Genomic DNA, 17624 nt, shown 5'->3' with positions numbered 1-17624 from the left:
AGTACACCACTCATGATCCCGCAAACTAAAGGAGTAGCATGTCTGCTAATCACAAGACATCTTGGTAGTTTGTATCTGGTATTAAAAATTTATCAAAATACAGTAAGCAATAGATTGCTTAGGTCTGTATGAGAGGGTTGAAACTGTAAATAATACGAAATAACTTTTTTTTTTAATATATTCAAAATTGAGCTAACAAAATTCTCTATCTCTTTCTGTTTCATAAATAATCTGCTGGAAGGGGAATTTAAGACACAAAATGGTAATTACCAGGATTACTATCATTCTGGAACATGTAGGATTATATTCTGTTCCTTGCATATTTAAAAACAATGTGTCAAAACTCTGAAAAAATGTAAGAAAACTGGTATTGCTGGTGATTTTCAAAGGGGCACATAAACATACACATGGGCATGAGTGGAGTTATAGTAATAGGACACATTAGGCCAGAGTATACACTAATTTCATTAAAAACTCCTTACAGGAACTTCACCATGCTCCTCGTATTAATCAAAAGACTCATTATCTTTAGCTTTACTTATTCCATTGTCTCACCACATTATTAATCTATAACTAAAATCTTAATGTACAAGAAACTGCTATGAAATACAAAAAATGATTATAATCACTGGATTATCAATACAAAAAAATATTTTTTTCTGACTATTGAGTTTTACTAGGAGGTATGTATTTTGACAAATAGGTTATTTTAGCATTTAAGGGAAATATTTTCTCTGTTTTTTTCACTGAGAGATGTTCTTTTTATAACCCCAAATTTAACCTTATCATATTTTTTTTCATTCTCATATATTTCTATAGTATTTTTATAATGTCTTCTCTCTCATGAGAAATTTCAAACAGATCAGAATATTTCTTTTTCAACATATAATCTATAGTAAAATTTGTTTAAATATTCCCAGGAACTATCTCATTCCCCCAATAAAAGCTTCTTTAAATGTTATTGCATTTCCTCTTACAGATTAGTTATCATTTGAGTTTCCTAGTATAATTATTCTGTTATTTTTTTTTGGTAAAAATGTATTTCTGTATAATGAAAGTAAGTGAATTCTGTTATTAAAGTTTCAGGGTAATACATGTTCATTTAAGTATATTTCTTTTTCATTTGTGAGTATTTTTATATAAAACCTAAATCATGGTGCAAAAGCAAAATTCTCATCTGAGCCAGACATGGTAACTAACCAAATATATATGTGCTACATCATAAGAACTTCTTCTATTAATTCTTTTATTTCCCACTTGATTTATATTATAAGTAGTCAGCAATACAGAAGTGTGTTGTTTTTTTTCTTTAAGGATGCTATCTTTTGTTTCAGTGTAGTTTAGCTGAAGATAAAAATTCGTGAATTGTCATTGGTGACAAACAAAAAAAAAAATTCATTTCCCTATGACTCAGAAAGTTAATAATGAGAATCAGCCTAATTTCCTGCCATATTTTGATTTTAAATTAGTGAACAAAATTTTGTGAATTAGTATCCAAATTTACCCAAGAATGTAGTCAGTAAATATCTGGTCAAAACTAACAATGGAACTAAGATTTCTGTATTAGATAACTCTAAGAATTCAGCATGAAAAGAAAGAAAATATTTTGAAGGTAAGAGGATTCAAAGTACTTACTACATAGACTGTAAATATTCAGTAGTAGTTGAGAATTTAAATGGCAACTTTGTGGGGGGGAAAAAAAAAAAAAAAAAAAAAAAAAGCACAACAGCAGAAATATATAGCTTAAATTCTAAAGAAACAAGTGTTTTTAATTATTCTAATTGTTATGCCCTTTTAAATTGATTCACTTCTATATTTTTCCTCTTCCTCTTGCTTGCTTTTAGCTGAGAGAGTTGGGGTTCTTCAGCCTAGAGAAGAGAAGGTTCCAGAGGGACCTTATAGCTGCCTTCCAATACCTATGGAAGGACTCATCATAGGATGAGGTTGCACAAATAAATTGCTAACTGATTTTCTTAAGTCAGTCTCTGTCTGAGAATGAAACTACAATACTCAATTCTGGTCTTTCAGGGAGATAAAAATGAGGTTGCAGAGCAAAGTCTGAGGGCTGTCAAGAGAGACTTTGGGGCAGTTGAAGCAGGAGCTCAGGTGTTATTTTCCTTGATAACTTCAGTAGCAGGGAAAGATACAGAGAGGAACAGGAAAATCCATCTGATCAACAGGTGGATAAGAGGCTGGTGCCATTGGAAGATATATTATTATTTGTGGGAATACAAGAAAAACTATCCAGAGCAGCAGCTGTAAAGCAAGATAAAGAGCATCAGAACCAAGGACAACTCTAGAAGAAGAGAAAAAGCAGAAGGAACGGCTCATGGCTCTGACTGGATAAGTGCCTGCATGCATGGTTAAGCAGTGTTTGTGGAATACTCCGTTGACATGTAAAGGTGGATGGGAAAGTTGTAAGAGTGGATGGGGAAGCTAAAAAAAGAAACTTGTGAATGTATACAGGTGATGTGAGAACTTGTAATAGAGGATTTGGATTATTCACATCTGAGTCCATGCATCAGACACTGCAATTGTTATTATTTTAATTATGGGACGGTTTATTCAGCACCAGAACTGCTGGCAACAGATTGGGTTCATCTGGGTCAAAGGGAGAAAAGGTTTCTAGCCCAGGAATTGTTAAGGTTCATTGACAGGGCCTTAAATTAGGTTTGAAGGGGGAAGGAGAATAAAATCAGGCATTCCAGGATTAGAGGCGAGACCAATAGCACAGCTGAAGTGCACATGTACTAATGCATTCCACATGGACAACAAACAGGATGAGCTCGAAGCTGTGGTGTGACATGAGAATTATGAATTAATTGCCATCACAAAAACATGGTGAATCATTCTTATGACTGCAGTGCTAAAATGAAGGGCTGTGAGCTCTTCAAGAGATGAGCAGAGAAGGAAGGGTAGTGGTGTACCTTTCTGTGTTAGGGAATGTACTGATGTAGAGCTCAATATAGAGAATAACTATGAGTTATAGATGAAGATCATGGGGAAGGCCAGTGAAGCTTACATCCTTGTGGGACTCTTAGACTGTGCAACTAGAATGAAGAGACAAACCAACCAAACAAAAAGTTAAGGAAGGAAAATTGAATTTTTCATTTGTCTTTACTCACTGCTAGACAATTTTTGTTCAACCTGCAGAAAATTTCACTTCATGGCTCCATTCAGTCCCTTTCAACCTAAATTATCTTGTGGTCTTATGGGATTCTCACTTTAAGCATTCAGAAGTCTCTTGTGATTTAATTTACATGGAATATTTTGACAGTGACTTCCCTCAGCATAAATGGAAAAGCAATGGCTTCTAAAATCACTCCCAGTCCCTACGACTGTTAATGATTTTTTCTGTAGCACATATGTGTCATTTTGCTTGTATGAAAGAGCATGATTAAGAAAAAAATACATAAATTGGAAGTAATGGAGACTCAAAATCAAATAGAATAGAAGAATAAACAATAAAAGAATCAAGTTTTAGTTTGTACAGACTGCTTTCCACACATTACTCTCAAACACCTGGTAATGAGAATTCTTTGACCTCTGTGCCTGCAGCCAACACCCCTCTCCAACAGAACATGCATATTAATTCATGTGAAGGCTTTCCTCAAATGCAGACTTTTTGCTGCTGTTTCCACTATAAGAAAAAAAAACCCAAAACACCAAACTACTTAAGCTACAATTAGCAGCTAAACTTATTTTAGTGCAATTGTATATGTAGGAATACAAGAAAAATTGTTCAAAGCAGCAGCTGTGGAGCAAGATAAACAGCATGAGAACCAAGGATAACTCTAGAAGAAGAAACAATATCTTGTGGTTCTGATTACAAATAGCAGAAGAAAAGGCACAGCTTAGTTCTCCACAGAAATATTTAGGATGGAAAATCACATCTCACACCATTCAACTGCAAATCCTCAAAATAGTACCTCACGTACAGACATTAAATGATCTGCAAAAATTATTAGGGACCATCAATTGGCTGTGACCGTTTTTGGGTATTACTACTCAAGAGCTGCACCCTCTCTTCCAGCTACTCAAAGGAGACCCAGATCTAACCTCTAAAAGACAATTCACACCAGAAGTGCTACAGTGCTTGGACTCTGTAATAACATCATTGCAACATCGATATAGCCATCGTGTTTCTTTATCACTTCCTGTATATGTTATAATAATATCAAATTCACATCAGGAATACAGTTTGTTATGTCAGTGGGATCCTCAAGAAAAGATCCTCTTATTATCCTTGAATGGGTGTTCTTACCGCATACACTTTCAAAAATGGTTACACCACGAGTGGAAATGTTTGCGATGCTAATACAGCGAGGTCGACATCATCTGCAAATTTTACGAGCTCTTGACCCTGCTTGCATCTACGTACCTGCTACTAAAAAAGATGCAGATTGGATGCTTGCATAGTTGCTCGCTTTACAAACTGCTATGGCAGACTATACTGGGCAAATCTCCACCCATCTCCCTAACCATCAATTACTGCATAATTTGAGTGATCTGTCCCTTACTACTAATATTCTACTTTCACATGTTGCAATATCTAATGCTGTAACTGTCTTTACAGATGGCTCCAGCGAGACACACTGAGCAGTGGTTCTCTGGCGTGCGACTGCTGCAGTCAGACGCACGTGTTGTCAGTGGATCACCTCAAATTGTAGAACTCGCTGCGGTAGCTCAAGCTTTTCAAATTTTTTCAGAACAAAAGCTTAATATAATAACTGACTCTTTGTATGCTACAGGTATCATTCAGAGGATTGAAGGATCTTTTCTCAAGGAAGTTAACAACCCTGCTTTGTTTGCACAGCTCAACTGAGTTTTACATTATGTCTCTCACCATACTCTTCCTTATTTCATTATGCATATTCGATCACACATTATGTTGCCTGGTCCTTTAACTGAGGGCAACCGTAAGGCTGATCAAGCCTTTGCTACCCCTCAATTATTTCAGCAAGGACAACTCTCCCATCAATTTTTTCATCAGAATAGGAGAGCCTTACAAAAGCAATTGGCTCTTTGCCTCAAACTGGAACAAATGCCCATGGCACAGCACCTCTTGAACTGAGGCTGACAGATGTCACTCATGTTCCTGAATTTGGGCATCTAAGATTTGTACGTGTAACAATAGATATTCATTCTTCCTACATATTTGCCACTGCACATACAGGTGAACGCAGTCGTGAAGCCTGTAAACACTGGTTATCTGCTTACGTTGCTGTGGGGATCCCACATACTACAAAAACAGATAACAGACCTTCATCTACTTCTAAGGCCACTCGAACTTTCCTCCAAGAATGGGGGGTTAGACATATTACAGGCATTCCTCACTCTCCCAGTGGACAAGGTATCATTGAGCATACTCATCTAACATTGAAATCCATTCTTAATAAAGAAAAAGAAGGGGGAATACAGGATGTCTCCTCACTACAAGGAAGATCATGTAAGGCTTTGCTTGTGCTGAATTTTTTGAACTGTGATCATACGGATACAACTCGTGTGGATCTTCACTTTGGGGCCTCCCCAGTGCTCAAGGAGCAGCCAGTGGTCAATGTCTGGAATATGGCCACAGGGCATTGGGAAGGTCCCTTACCACTGAAAACTTGGGGTTGTAATAAACAGTTTGGATCATTTACATCTGAGTCCGTGCGTCAGACGCTGCATGTATATACCTCAACAACCTTGTAAGAAAACACACAACTGTGGCAGGAGAAGATACAGTTCACTAATGGCTACTTAATGACTTGTCATGAATAGATCATAAGCTACTTAAATCTTGACTGTGTTTGAATTACGTTAGCTGAGCAGTTTCTTCCTGAGAAGGAATCAACTTGTGAAGTGATGATGATAAAATGTGAAAATACTGAGCTGCTCTTCTGTTTCCTCAATTTTCTCTGTTCTCCTTGAAGAAATTTAAAACAAAAAGACAAGTCTATTCTAATTGGCTATCGAAATGTATGAAACATATATAGGAAGTGTTCTGAACTGAAAAAAGTTTTTTGATAAGGGCCACATATGGTGTCCTGATCCCATGAAGTTTGTAGAGGTTTCATCACTGGCCTTAACACAATCAGGACTTTCCACTTTCTGAGGAATATGACATTTCTTTTTATTTTCATTTATTTCTGTGGGTATGATACTGGAATGATTTATATAGAAAGATCTGTGGTGGAAGAAGCTACATAAGTACTTGGAATTGTGCTCAGAGATGAACAGACTGCCATAATATCTCTAGCAAAATAAGGTAACACTCCAGGAAAAAAACAAAACAAAACAAAACAAAACAACACCATATATATATATATATATATTTATAAAGAAAGACAGAGAGAAGAAGCAGAGAAAGTTGTGAAGTTTTTTTCTCCTTACCCTAGACATCATAGACAGTGGCCAACACTGCATAGGTAAGAAATAAAATGAATTGTCCTCCTCTGCTAACATGCAAACCACTGCTGTGCGATGCGTACAGTTACAGATGTTAAGCAAACACTGTAATGTGATTCCTTGTTACTACCTAAGTTAGAATTACTTTCATTTCCTGCTTCTTTCTCCCACTCACAGGTTAAAAAAGAAAAAATAAACAGAGAAAAGAAACACTTTGAAGAATATCTCCAGAAGCTCAGTTTTCAGTCAGAGAAGCTAGCTTAGAAAGATTTTATAAGGTAATTACATGGTGAGACATCCTGAGGTTAAAAGTGTAAATATTTAGAACTGAAAAATCCTTTTTTTTTTTTTTTTATTATTTTTTTCCTTTTCAGTTCCTATGGAACTGTGTATTTCTTAATTACTTTAAATCTGGAAGCAGAAGCAAACATGCAATTACAATATGTATTTATTTTACCGCTATATAAGCATATGCTAACAAGTACAATTTAGTACTGAAATAATAGTCGTACACATTCATGTAAGTAGAATCTAACACTGTACTCTGTGTAAACTCTGTGTACATTATATCCAGGTCAAGTCCCTAAGTACATTCAATTTGAAAGGACTTACTCAGATAAATATGCATATGCTACACTTCTGAAGCATGTGCAAACAGTGAGCTTATATCCATCAGCAGAATCTAATCATGTTACCTCTAGCTATACACAAAACTCAGAATCCCTTTTAAATTAAAGGTCAAGAAAGAAAAAAAAACTTCTTACTTTGCATAAACTTTTCACTATGCTAAATTAAGGAAAATAATAGCAACAAAGTAGCAGAAGTATTTCTAGTTCAGAAACAGAATGGAAGAAGGAGACAGTAGCAAGCATTAGTTACCTATTAACTAACACAACACTTAGGAAATAGTGATAACATGCAAACGCGTGCCAAATGAATCCTAATCTGTGCCACCAATAGAAAAAATACCAAAATAAATTCATGAGGGGAAGTGTCATGAAGTGAAGTACAACACTGTAAGCACCCAGCCATTAGTTTAATCTGAAACATATTTAACTCATTCTATCAAAATGAATTCATTTCACAATCACAGAAATGCACCATATTTCCACGTATAAGGCAGTGTCTTCATTAAATTCCATTACAGAATTATTTAACGTCAAATGCCATCATGCATAATTAGAACATAGATACAGTACTAGGTACAAATTGAAAGAGTTCCTAAAAATTAATTCCTTCTTTATATGCTCTTACTGATTCTGCAACTAGTACTTTTGCCTCTATCAGTTACAGGTAAGATTTTGTAAGCAGGCACATACGTTATTGCAAGACCTCTATCAGTAAAGCTACAAACTAAAATGAGGAACTTACAGTTAATTTACTCAAAGTTAATAGCACATAGCGTTTCTCATACAACCATATTACTGACCATGCCAGTACTTCTATGTTGTGTAAGACATCAGATCACCCCCATATACCCTTGGTTTAAGAAACCATTACAGATATATCAGTGGGAAATTCCAACAGTTATACAGAAATGCCTTTGGAAACTGTAGCATATGAAGACTGACATGTGAATAACTGGGATAAAATTCAAATAATTTTTTCAGTGCCTTTAATGGTTTAACTTCCATAGCTACTCCATTTACCAAAACCTGTTTATGGAGCAACAAATGTGACTGAAAAACACACAGATCTGTAATGCAACCAAATTCATTTTAGTAGCAAGTATGAAGGAAGACTTTCCTAAGAAAATAATTCCATGTGGATTTTCAATTATTTAGCTCAGTGAAGGAGAACAAAGAAATATTTTCACTGAGTGGAGAGGTCTAAATGCAGAACTTGATATTCTGTTCAGATAAAGGTGTTTAAGACTTCATTTAACCCATTCTCAGCCTACCTGGTGTGTTCAGCAGCCGGGACATCTTGCAAGAATATGAGATAAACTGCTCACAGTATTCAGCACTACTGGTAATGGCAGAAATCTGGTCCATCGTTGCACTGTAATTTAGCTGCAGCACAGATACTTTTTCTAGACTGTTGCCTCCAACAGATGTCTGCATTTGCAGATCATGATACACAGTTGTCCATACTTTATCCTCTGAAATTTAGAATGGAAAAAGAATAGACAAGAATTAGTAAAGGACATACAATGTAGCTGAATTAAAATTAGTCTTGGTCTTTGACAAAATATTAATATGTTCTGCCTCTAGAATTGTCACTCTAGAAGATCCAATCCTCAAGCTGACTGCATTACTTCTAGATGACTGTCTTGATCACTAACACAGTTTTGGCTATTTGCTCCTTACCCAAAATGTTTCTGGTTGACTATAATTATGTCCAAGTCTCTTCCTCTCTGATACGTGCATTTTGCATGAACTTGCAAGGAAGAGGAGTTAGGATAAGTGATCTATGATGATGAACAGTACTAAATTGCTGGTAATTCTCACATCTGTAACTCTTTTAAACTAGTGGTACATGTTTAGCTTTCAGAATGAACAAAAAGATGAGTAGCCAGAAACTACTTATAAGTGTAAAACAATATTTATGACAAAGGCAAGGTTGTGGGGAAAGAAATGTTATTTTTGCATAACAATAAGATGTTATGACTCCAAAGAGATCCAAACAGGTGCCATGGAATTCAGACACAAGATGAATTCCTACTTGCAAATAGAAGAACTGCATTTTTGAGTAACATGAGGACATGTACTGGTACAAACCAGTTTCATGGTTTGAATGATAAATAGAGGGAAAGGTTGAATATGAAAAGTTATCCCAGCATACCACAGTAGGTAAAGACTAGCAAGAACTGGAGAATACAATGGGGTTAACCATGCAGTAAACAGGAGTGGAACATCTGCTAAGGGAATTAGAATTGTTGGGTAGACTGTGAACCCTGGAGTACTCAACTAATGAGGAAATGGGGGAGAATTCATGCCAGGGTGTAGGAAATATAAACTGTTGTGTCTCTCTGGTCTTGTGCACCTTGTTCTTAAGATGGCCTGCTCTTGAAAAAGCTTGAGAAACTGTGATTCATAGCAAATTCTGCTTGAGACTGGACTATTAAACACAAGCATTTCTGTCAAGGTGAAATTATTTGAAGATGCAATAAAAATTATTTCCATCTTCTCTACTTTTGGGTGCTTCATATTCATTAAGAATTTATGCCTGCAGGCCCTTTTGGATTAGTAACTACTGCTTGACAACTGCATTCAGTGTCTTTTCTTCCCACTTGTCAGCCTGGAGAAAGCTGTCTCTTTACTAGACATCATGATTTTTAACATCATCCTTTCATTTGTCACTTCAATTAGAATACTCCAATGTGCTGTACAATACGCTACACCACAAATCACACAAAAACTGTACAAGACAACCCATAAAAAAGTGAAATCTCCAATTTTATTTTTTGATAGGAACATACTTGGTGTTTCAATTTCTTTTGAATTGTGTGGTTTGGTACTACAACAGTCACTAGCTGTGTCATTAAACTAAACATTCTTTGCAACACTGTTGTAGACAGAAGATCTGAATTACACAGATGATGTGGAAAAAAAATTAGAGCACAAAATACCTTTTTCTCCCTCCTCCCTAATATTTTTTAATAGATATTTCGCCATTTGTATGTGTATGTACAATATATATTTTTACACATAGACACACATATATAACTTTCAAAATACATGTAGTAGTTTTAAACTATTTCAGCTATAGAGTTAAAAGGAGTTAAAGTTGTTTTATAAAAATGAAAAATGATCATTCCATTGAGTATTTTGACAATCTCACTTGAGATTTTGAAGTATCCATTTTTGCATTAAAGTTACTGTTGATACAAATTCAATTTCTCTCATCTCACTAATATAGCAAATGGTTTTAAGATAAGAAAAATCCAACATTCAGAAGAAACAAATGAAAAAAACGTTCAGTTCCCCCTGTCTCCTGCCATGAGCAACAGCGATAGAGGTGAATTTACAGCATACTAGCCCTAAGAACTGTACTTAAGTCTCCAATCTGGAACCAGGGGAAAAATATCATATCTACTGTAAATTCCCATTATAATCACTACATGCTTGTTTTCTTTTGTAGACAAGCACCAAGAGTGATTCTAAGTGATAAATTGTAAGCACATATATAATCCTGAAATTTATTAGGAGTGTTTAAAGACAGTGTTCACATAAACTTTCTGTAACACTGTAAATTCACACTCTTCTGTAATCTGCATTAACTTGACTTGTTAGTCCTTGGAACAGAGAGCCATTCTGCACAACTCTTGCCTGTGCAGGAGATCTCCACAACAAGTACTTTCCCTCTCTATGTAAATAGAGATCAAGATGGATGTCTGCTGCAGCTTATTCATTACTGAATCATTTCTTCTTAAGAAGCATCTACCAGAGAAAACAAAAAGAAGAAAGAATTGCAAAAATTTTAACAGCAATATTGAAAGCACAGTTAACCTGCCCTGTCAGGTATAATAATTTAGAGAATTATGCATCAGTGTGCAGCACTGCACCCTAACACTGGCTAGGATTTTTAGAATTGTTTCGTTTAATCAGCTCTGTGTTACTTTAGTTACATTGATTTCAGTGTTGAACAAAATGATAGAAGAAGAAATATCAGCAGAGGGTAGGTTGTTCACTTCCTAGTCCCACTGTCAGAAAAGAAAGTACAAGTAGTTAGAGACAACCAGCTCTGAATATTGTCACACTGAAAAGACACTATTTGAAGTGTTGTTTAAGGACAAAATCTTAAGGGGAAAGAAAACAGGAAAATATTCTTTATATCAGAAATGTCCACCTGAACCTAATGAATCATTTGCAATGATTGTCCTATTGCTTTAAGCCCTTGAAAAAAGTCTCTTTCTGTTTTTCTTAAAAGTTACATGAAGTCCTCCCTGGAAACTTATCTTCTCCAAGTTAAAATGCCCAGTCCTTCAGCCTTTTTCATAGGAGACATGCTCCATCCCTCTGATTATTTCTGTGGTTCTCCTCTGTATCTGCTCCGACAGGTTCATATCCTTGTGCTGAAGTATTTGAAGATATACAGCTTTAGGAAATTGTCTGTATTAGAAAGGAAATAGGGCAAGTACCACTCAACTGGAGTCACTATGCTTGCAGCTATTTGGATAATGAAGTGAGATTAAAGCCACACCACAGAGGCATAATATCTTCAAGACCAGTATAATAAATAACTGATAAATGTTCTGTTCTGCTCTCTTCAAATATCTGACAAGTGATTGCAGTGAGGGTGGGTCTCTTCTCACTATGACAGGTGACAGGACGAGGGGAAATGGCCTCAAGTTGTACCAGAGTGAGTTTAGATTGGATATCAGGAAACACTTCTTTCCAGAAAGGGTTGTTTAACACTGCAATGGGCTCCCCAGGGAGGTGGTTGAGTCACCATCCCTGGATGTGTTTAAAAACCATTTGGATGTGGTGCTCAGTGACATGACGTAGTGGAGGGTTGTTAGGTTAGGTTGCGTGGACTGGATCTTTGAGGTCTTTTCCAACCTGAGCAATTCTATGATTCTATGATTCTACGTCAGATACTTTAGGAAAATGAAAATTATTACTTTTAATTTCTTATTTGTTTCTATTTTCTTTTTCCCCTCAGTTTTGCAGAAGCTATTTATATATTTTACCGTTTGCTTACATTTAAAATATATAAGCAACAACACAGTACTGGATATGTACACTTTTTTTTGTGCCTGATGGCACAACCACAGTTTATCTTCACTTTAGTAAATTATTCTTGAAGAGTACTCAAAAGCCACAGCTAGTGCTTAACACAGAATTTATAGAATATTTTTTATATATATATTTATAGTATATTTTAGATAGAAATCACTATAATATATCAGCAGTTCTTGGTGTTGTTCCTTCCAGTGCCTGTCTGATTAGTTACCAATACAGTTCAAAGTGCTAGTTGTGATTTTAAAAGCTCTAAGAGGGTCGGGATCTACTTATCTGAAAGACTGCCTTTACACATCTGTCTCAGTACAAATTGTCTGACCTATTTCTCCAGACACAGAACAATTTATGCCAGTCTCAGAGCTTAGGTCAGATTCCTTTCTTACATACACATTTATTATTCGAACATATGAATTAATGGTAATATGAAACAATGGTAATATCTGGTCTCCAAAAGGCACTTGCTCTGGAGTCTTTTGTACATGCCTTGCATCCCTCTTCAAGTATCTCCCCCTGCCGGTGACAATCTCTCTCCCCTGGTCAAACTGGATTAAGAATAAAACACCCACAAACCCAAAGTGATACAGGTTTCTGAAAAGAGATGCATATAAGATGTGACCCCTAGAAAGGCAAAGTTACTGTTTCAACCTCTAATAGCACCTTCATATTCAAGCTGCATATATTGAAGTCCAAGTCTCACAGGTATGACAGATTTCCAATGCAAATAGATTAAAATTCAAGCTTATTGTGCTGACATTTGGGGAAAGTCAGGGGACAGATCTGTTTTATCAGCAGCCCTAAATTTGAAATCAGTGGAAGTGCTGAGATGATTGCCATGCATTAACAGAACAAATAAATAATATACTCCCAGAGCAAAAAAATTACCCCATTTTCATTTTTCATTATCACAACTTTCTGCCTCAGCATGTCAACTGAGATGTCAACTGAGCTCAAATGAGAATGCCCAAATGAGAAATCCTCCACACAAAACCAGTATTAAAAGCAGAAAAAAAAAAACCAACAAAAAACCAACAAAAAACAAAACAAAAACACACACCAAACTAACAAAAACAATCAAAAACAAACTGACAAACAAAACAAAATCCAAGACTCACACAACAAAACAGAAACTTAAATAATTTGGTGATGTTTTATACTACAGTCTCGGAAATGACGCAAGATAAATCATTCTAACACAAGGTAAATACATGAAAAAGAGACATACAAGAAAACTCATATTTTGTTTCTCCTGTAGGTGTGGAAAATCATTAATAGAAAAAGAAAAGTAATGTGAAAAAGTATGACAGAAAATAAAAGTAATATGACATTCTGAGAAAGTTAACTTTGGATGAACCACAGATATTACTGAACTGGTTTTCAACAAACATAGCATCATAGGATCATAGAATCATATAATATACCAAGCTGGAAGAGATCTACAAGAATTACTGAGTCCAAACCCTTGCTTCACACAGGACCACACAAGATAAAACTCTGTGTCTCATAGCATTATCCAAATTCTTGAACTCCAGCAGGTTTGGTGCAATGATTGCTGCCCCAGGCAGCCCGTTCTAGTGCTGGACCATACTCCTGGGGGGGAACCTTTTCCTAACACCCAGTCTGACCCTCCCTTGATGCAGCTCCGTGTCATTCTCTCATGCCATCAGAGAGAAGAGCTCAGTTCCTGCTCCTCTGCTTCCCTCATGAGAAAGCTGTAAGCTGCCATGAGGCTATCAGTCTCCTCTTCTCTAGAATGAACAAACCAAGATATTTACATTGTATTCTAAATCTTTCACCATCTTCATAGTTCTCCTTTAGGTGTTCTGTAACAGTTTTAGGTGTGTATATCGAGTTGTCCAAACCTGCATGCAGTGCTTGAGGTAAGACTGCACTCATGCAGAGCATAGTGGAAAAATCCGTTCCCTCAGTTGGCTGGTAGTGATGGGCCTGATGCAACATGGAGTATGATTGGCCCTTTTGGCTGCCATGGTCCACTGCTGATTCATCTTCAACTTCCATCAACCAGGACTCCATGTAGTTTCCATGGAGCTCATCCCTCCGCCTGTACATATACTTAGAGTTCCCTCATCCCATGTGCAGAATTCTGCACTTGCTCTTTTCAAACTTCATGTACTTTGGAATTGTTCAGCTCTCCAATTTGACAAGACATCTCTGCAAAGCCTCTCCAGCCTGGTGGGGGTCAGCAGTTCCTCTCAATTCACTGTCATCCATAAACTTACTAAGTGTACCTTCAAGTCCTCTATCCAAGTCATTACAGAAAACATTAAAAAGGCTGGGGCTAAAATGAAGCCCTGTGGAAACCCATTAATGACTGGCTGCCATCCTGGTGGAACTCCATTAACTGTACTGCCTTTATAGGCTGACCTTTACAGTCAGCCAACAGTTCACCCACCATATTATGTATTTATCTAGCCACATGCTGGACATTTTTATCCAGTAGGGTACTGTGAGAAACAGTATCAAAAACTTTGCTAAAATAAAATGTAAAAAAAATACAAAAACATACAGTTTACAAAAACAGTAGCATTGATAAATGGTTACATATATCTACGCATATTTTAAATGGTGCAGCACTGAAGATATTAAAATTAATAGCTTTGGTTCAAAAAGCTTATGAAATGAGGAAGTTACTGCCTTTATGAGACTATAATGCATGATGTCTACATTTTTGATGACCCTAACCTCTCCCACAAAAATTTCTTAGCAATTATTTTTCTTTTGACTAGTAACAAGAATCATGAAAAATCCTACTTTTCTTGATGCTAATAAATAAATAAATAAGTAAATAAATGTGAATTAACGAGTACAACACAGTTACCTGTCATGTTGCAGTAAACTTTCAAAGGTCCCAGTGCTCCACTTCCGTCTGGATCTATCCAGTAGTAATTTGAAGTTTTGCCCAAGTGTTTGTATGCTTCACAAGAGAGCTCATAAATAGCTGGAATAAAATAAAATACAGCAGTAAGGATCTTCATATCCTGGAGAGAAAAAAAAAAGTCTACAAGGACAATAACTTGTCTTTATTTATTTATTTCAAGAGCCATGCCTTTGTCATTAAAATATGGTTGACTTGCACAGAAAACAAAGTATCTTTCTAGTAAATACAGAAGTGGTTAAACTCCTGATGCGTACAATTTTCTTTTCTTTTATTTTCACATGAGACAAAGGCAGAATGGGAAGAGAATTCCAATAATTTGGAGAAAAGGGAAAACCAAGCATTTTCAGAAGTAACTTTTCCATTTAGTTTTGTTTCTAGAGATATATGAGTGTTCATTTATTTTTTTCTTGAAGTGACTTTCAGATTTTTTCAGAATAAATTCAAGTCTTGACATTGTGAACTTTGTCAATACAAGTAATACCTGCCCCTATATAGTTCTGCAACTATGTTAATATATATCTACATACGTATACTCTGTTCCAGGAATGTCTAAAATGCCTCTGTATTCCTGAGGAAATTTAACTGACATAGCATGTTTCTTTTGTACTTGTTTTACCTTGAACTCTGTCTACTGCTTTTTAATTCAATTCATAAATCTTCTTGTCAGATTCTGCCATGTGAACAGCTCAGATGTAATATTATAATGAGTACTGTTGATAAGCTTTTTTAATACTGACCCCATTTTCTTTGGAATTTAGGATTGTTTTGATGTGAATGATAATTGAACACAAATCATTTTATGTACAGAAAATGTTACATATATTATGGTATACAATTCTTTTTTTATGCAACATTACTTTTTATTTATTTGTTTGTTTGTAATTCTTCTACCACGTCTAACGTTGGACAACTTTTTTTATTTGTTTGATTGTTTGAAATCAATCAATTAGCTCTTAAAATAAAGGAAATGTTTGCTTAACCTGATTTTATATTCACTCTAAAATTTCATCAAATTTTTTAGCAATTCTTGCAAGTGATCTGCTACTAAGACTGATCTTATTTCAGATGTCCATAAGGGTGAGATGTTTTGTTGGTCTCAGATGCAGGAGGGAAAGCAGAGCTGAAAAAAAATCCTCAAATTTTAATGTGACTTCAATGCAAAGGGTTGTTATATATGAATGAAGAGAATCTTTGTTATTGCTAATAAATAAATGAATAAATAAATTTGTAAGATGTTACTTGTTCATTACAGGGTCTAAAGTCAATTTAGTAGAAGTAGACACTCATTAAATTATGAACTATTCCAAGCCATCTCCCATTTCCATTTTTTTTCCCCAACAGAAATATATCTCTAGCTCTCTACATATTACCTGAGTGTAAACACAAAACAGCATCATTTTTAATAATTGTGACACTGCATAACAAATTTTAATGGATGATATATGGAGACACTTGATCAAAGTAAGAGACCATGTTGAATTCAGATGGCTAATTTCAGCCAGTAATGTAACAGCAAATAATTGGAAAGCTCAGGTAGACTAGGCAGCTTTGCAGGGGAACGGAGTAAGACACGATAGTAAGATGCCAAAGGAGAAGATGATGCAGAAGAAAAGGTGACACAGGAACACATTGTGATTCAATGTTTCCTTCAAATGAGCTTTTCAAATGCTGAGAAGAAAAAAGATCAATGAAATATGTAACAGGTAAAAATAGAAGATCTATCAAACCAAGGAATACCTATAGTGTTTAAAAAGATAAAGATTTGACAAGTCATAGATTTAGCAGTCATTCAAGTTCATTAAGTCCTGTAAGAAAATGCAAGTAGAATATAGCAAGGAAAAGATCTTGACAGAATAATAATAAATAAATAAATAAAAACCAAAACCAACAAACGAAAACTTAAATCAGACAATTGGTAAAGGTTACTGTAAGGAAGCAAAACCAATCAATACATCTAGTAAAGGACAAGTCAGCAAAACACAAGACTTCAGTGAGGGGAGATCTTATTGCTCTCTTCAAATATCTGACAGGTGATTGCAGTGACAGCGGGGATGATCTCGCAGGTGACAGGATGAAGAGAAATGTCCTCAAGTTGCACCAGGGAAGGCTTGCGTTGGATATCAGGAAAAACTTCTTTACAGAAAGGGTTGTTAAGCACTGGAATAGACTCCTCAGGGAGGTGGTTGGGTCACCATCCCTGGGTGTGTTTAAAAACCATTTGGATGTGGTGCTCAGGGACATGATTTAGCGGAGGGTTGTTACGGTAGAATGGTCAGGCTGCGATTGGACTTGATGATCTTTGAGGTCTTTTCCAACATGAGTAATTCTATGATTCTATAGAGTATAGGTGTAAGTGAGGAAAAATGGCTAGAGAGAAAAAAACAAGGAGAGGGACAGGTCTTACACTCGTGATTTGTTTTGAAAGATAGGAAAAAAAGAACCAAAAAACTGAAACACACGGGGGAAACAGATTTCTGTTCTTCAAGCCAGTAAAACTAACATGCAGAAAATAATGCATTTGCTTTCTTGGTAGTTGGTAGTTGGTCAAAAACCACAATGCACTTTTAAGGATATTCAGAATAAATCAAAACATCAAAATATTTCAAGCTAAAGGTAAAACTCACTACAGCTGCCTTGATGGCCAGATACGC

At 35.8% G+C, this 17624-nt stretch overlaps 1 protein-coding gene across 2 annotated transcripts in view; it reads right to left on the bottom strand.

Annotated features, from left to right (window-relative positions):
- Window positions 1-17624, bottom strand: part of CNTNAP2 (contactin associated protein 2) — a 654845-nt gene that overhangs the window by 192932 nt on the left and 444289 nt on the right. For both annotated transcript variants that reach the window (XM_048939493.1, XM_048939492.1), the window contains exons 12-13: window positions 14914-15033; window positions 8291-8491 (exon numbers count right to left, since the gene is read on the bottom strand). In XM_048939493.1, coding sequence (XP_048795450.1) covers window positions 8291-8491; window positions 14914-15033 — 321 coding nt within the window. The remainder of the gene's footprint in view (window positions 1-8290; window positions 8492-14913; window positions 15034-17624) is intronic.

This window comes from Lagopus muta, chromosome 3 (assembly GCF_023343835.1).
Source record: "Lagopus muta isolate bLagMut1 chromosome 3, bLagMut1 primary, whole genome shotgun sequence".
In the NCBI taxonomy this organism is placed as follows: Eukaryota; Metazoa; Chordata; class Aves; order Galliformes; family Phasianidae; genus Lagopus; species Lagopus muta.
The sequence above is the reverse complement of the archived record's forward strand: the minus strand, read 5'-3'. Positions and strand labels throughout refer to the sequence as shown.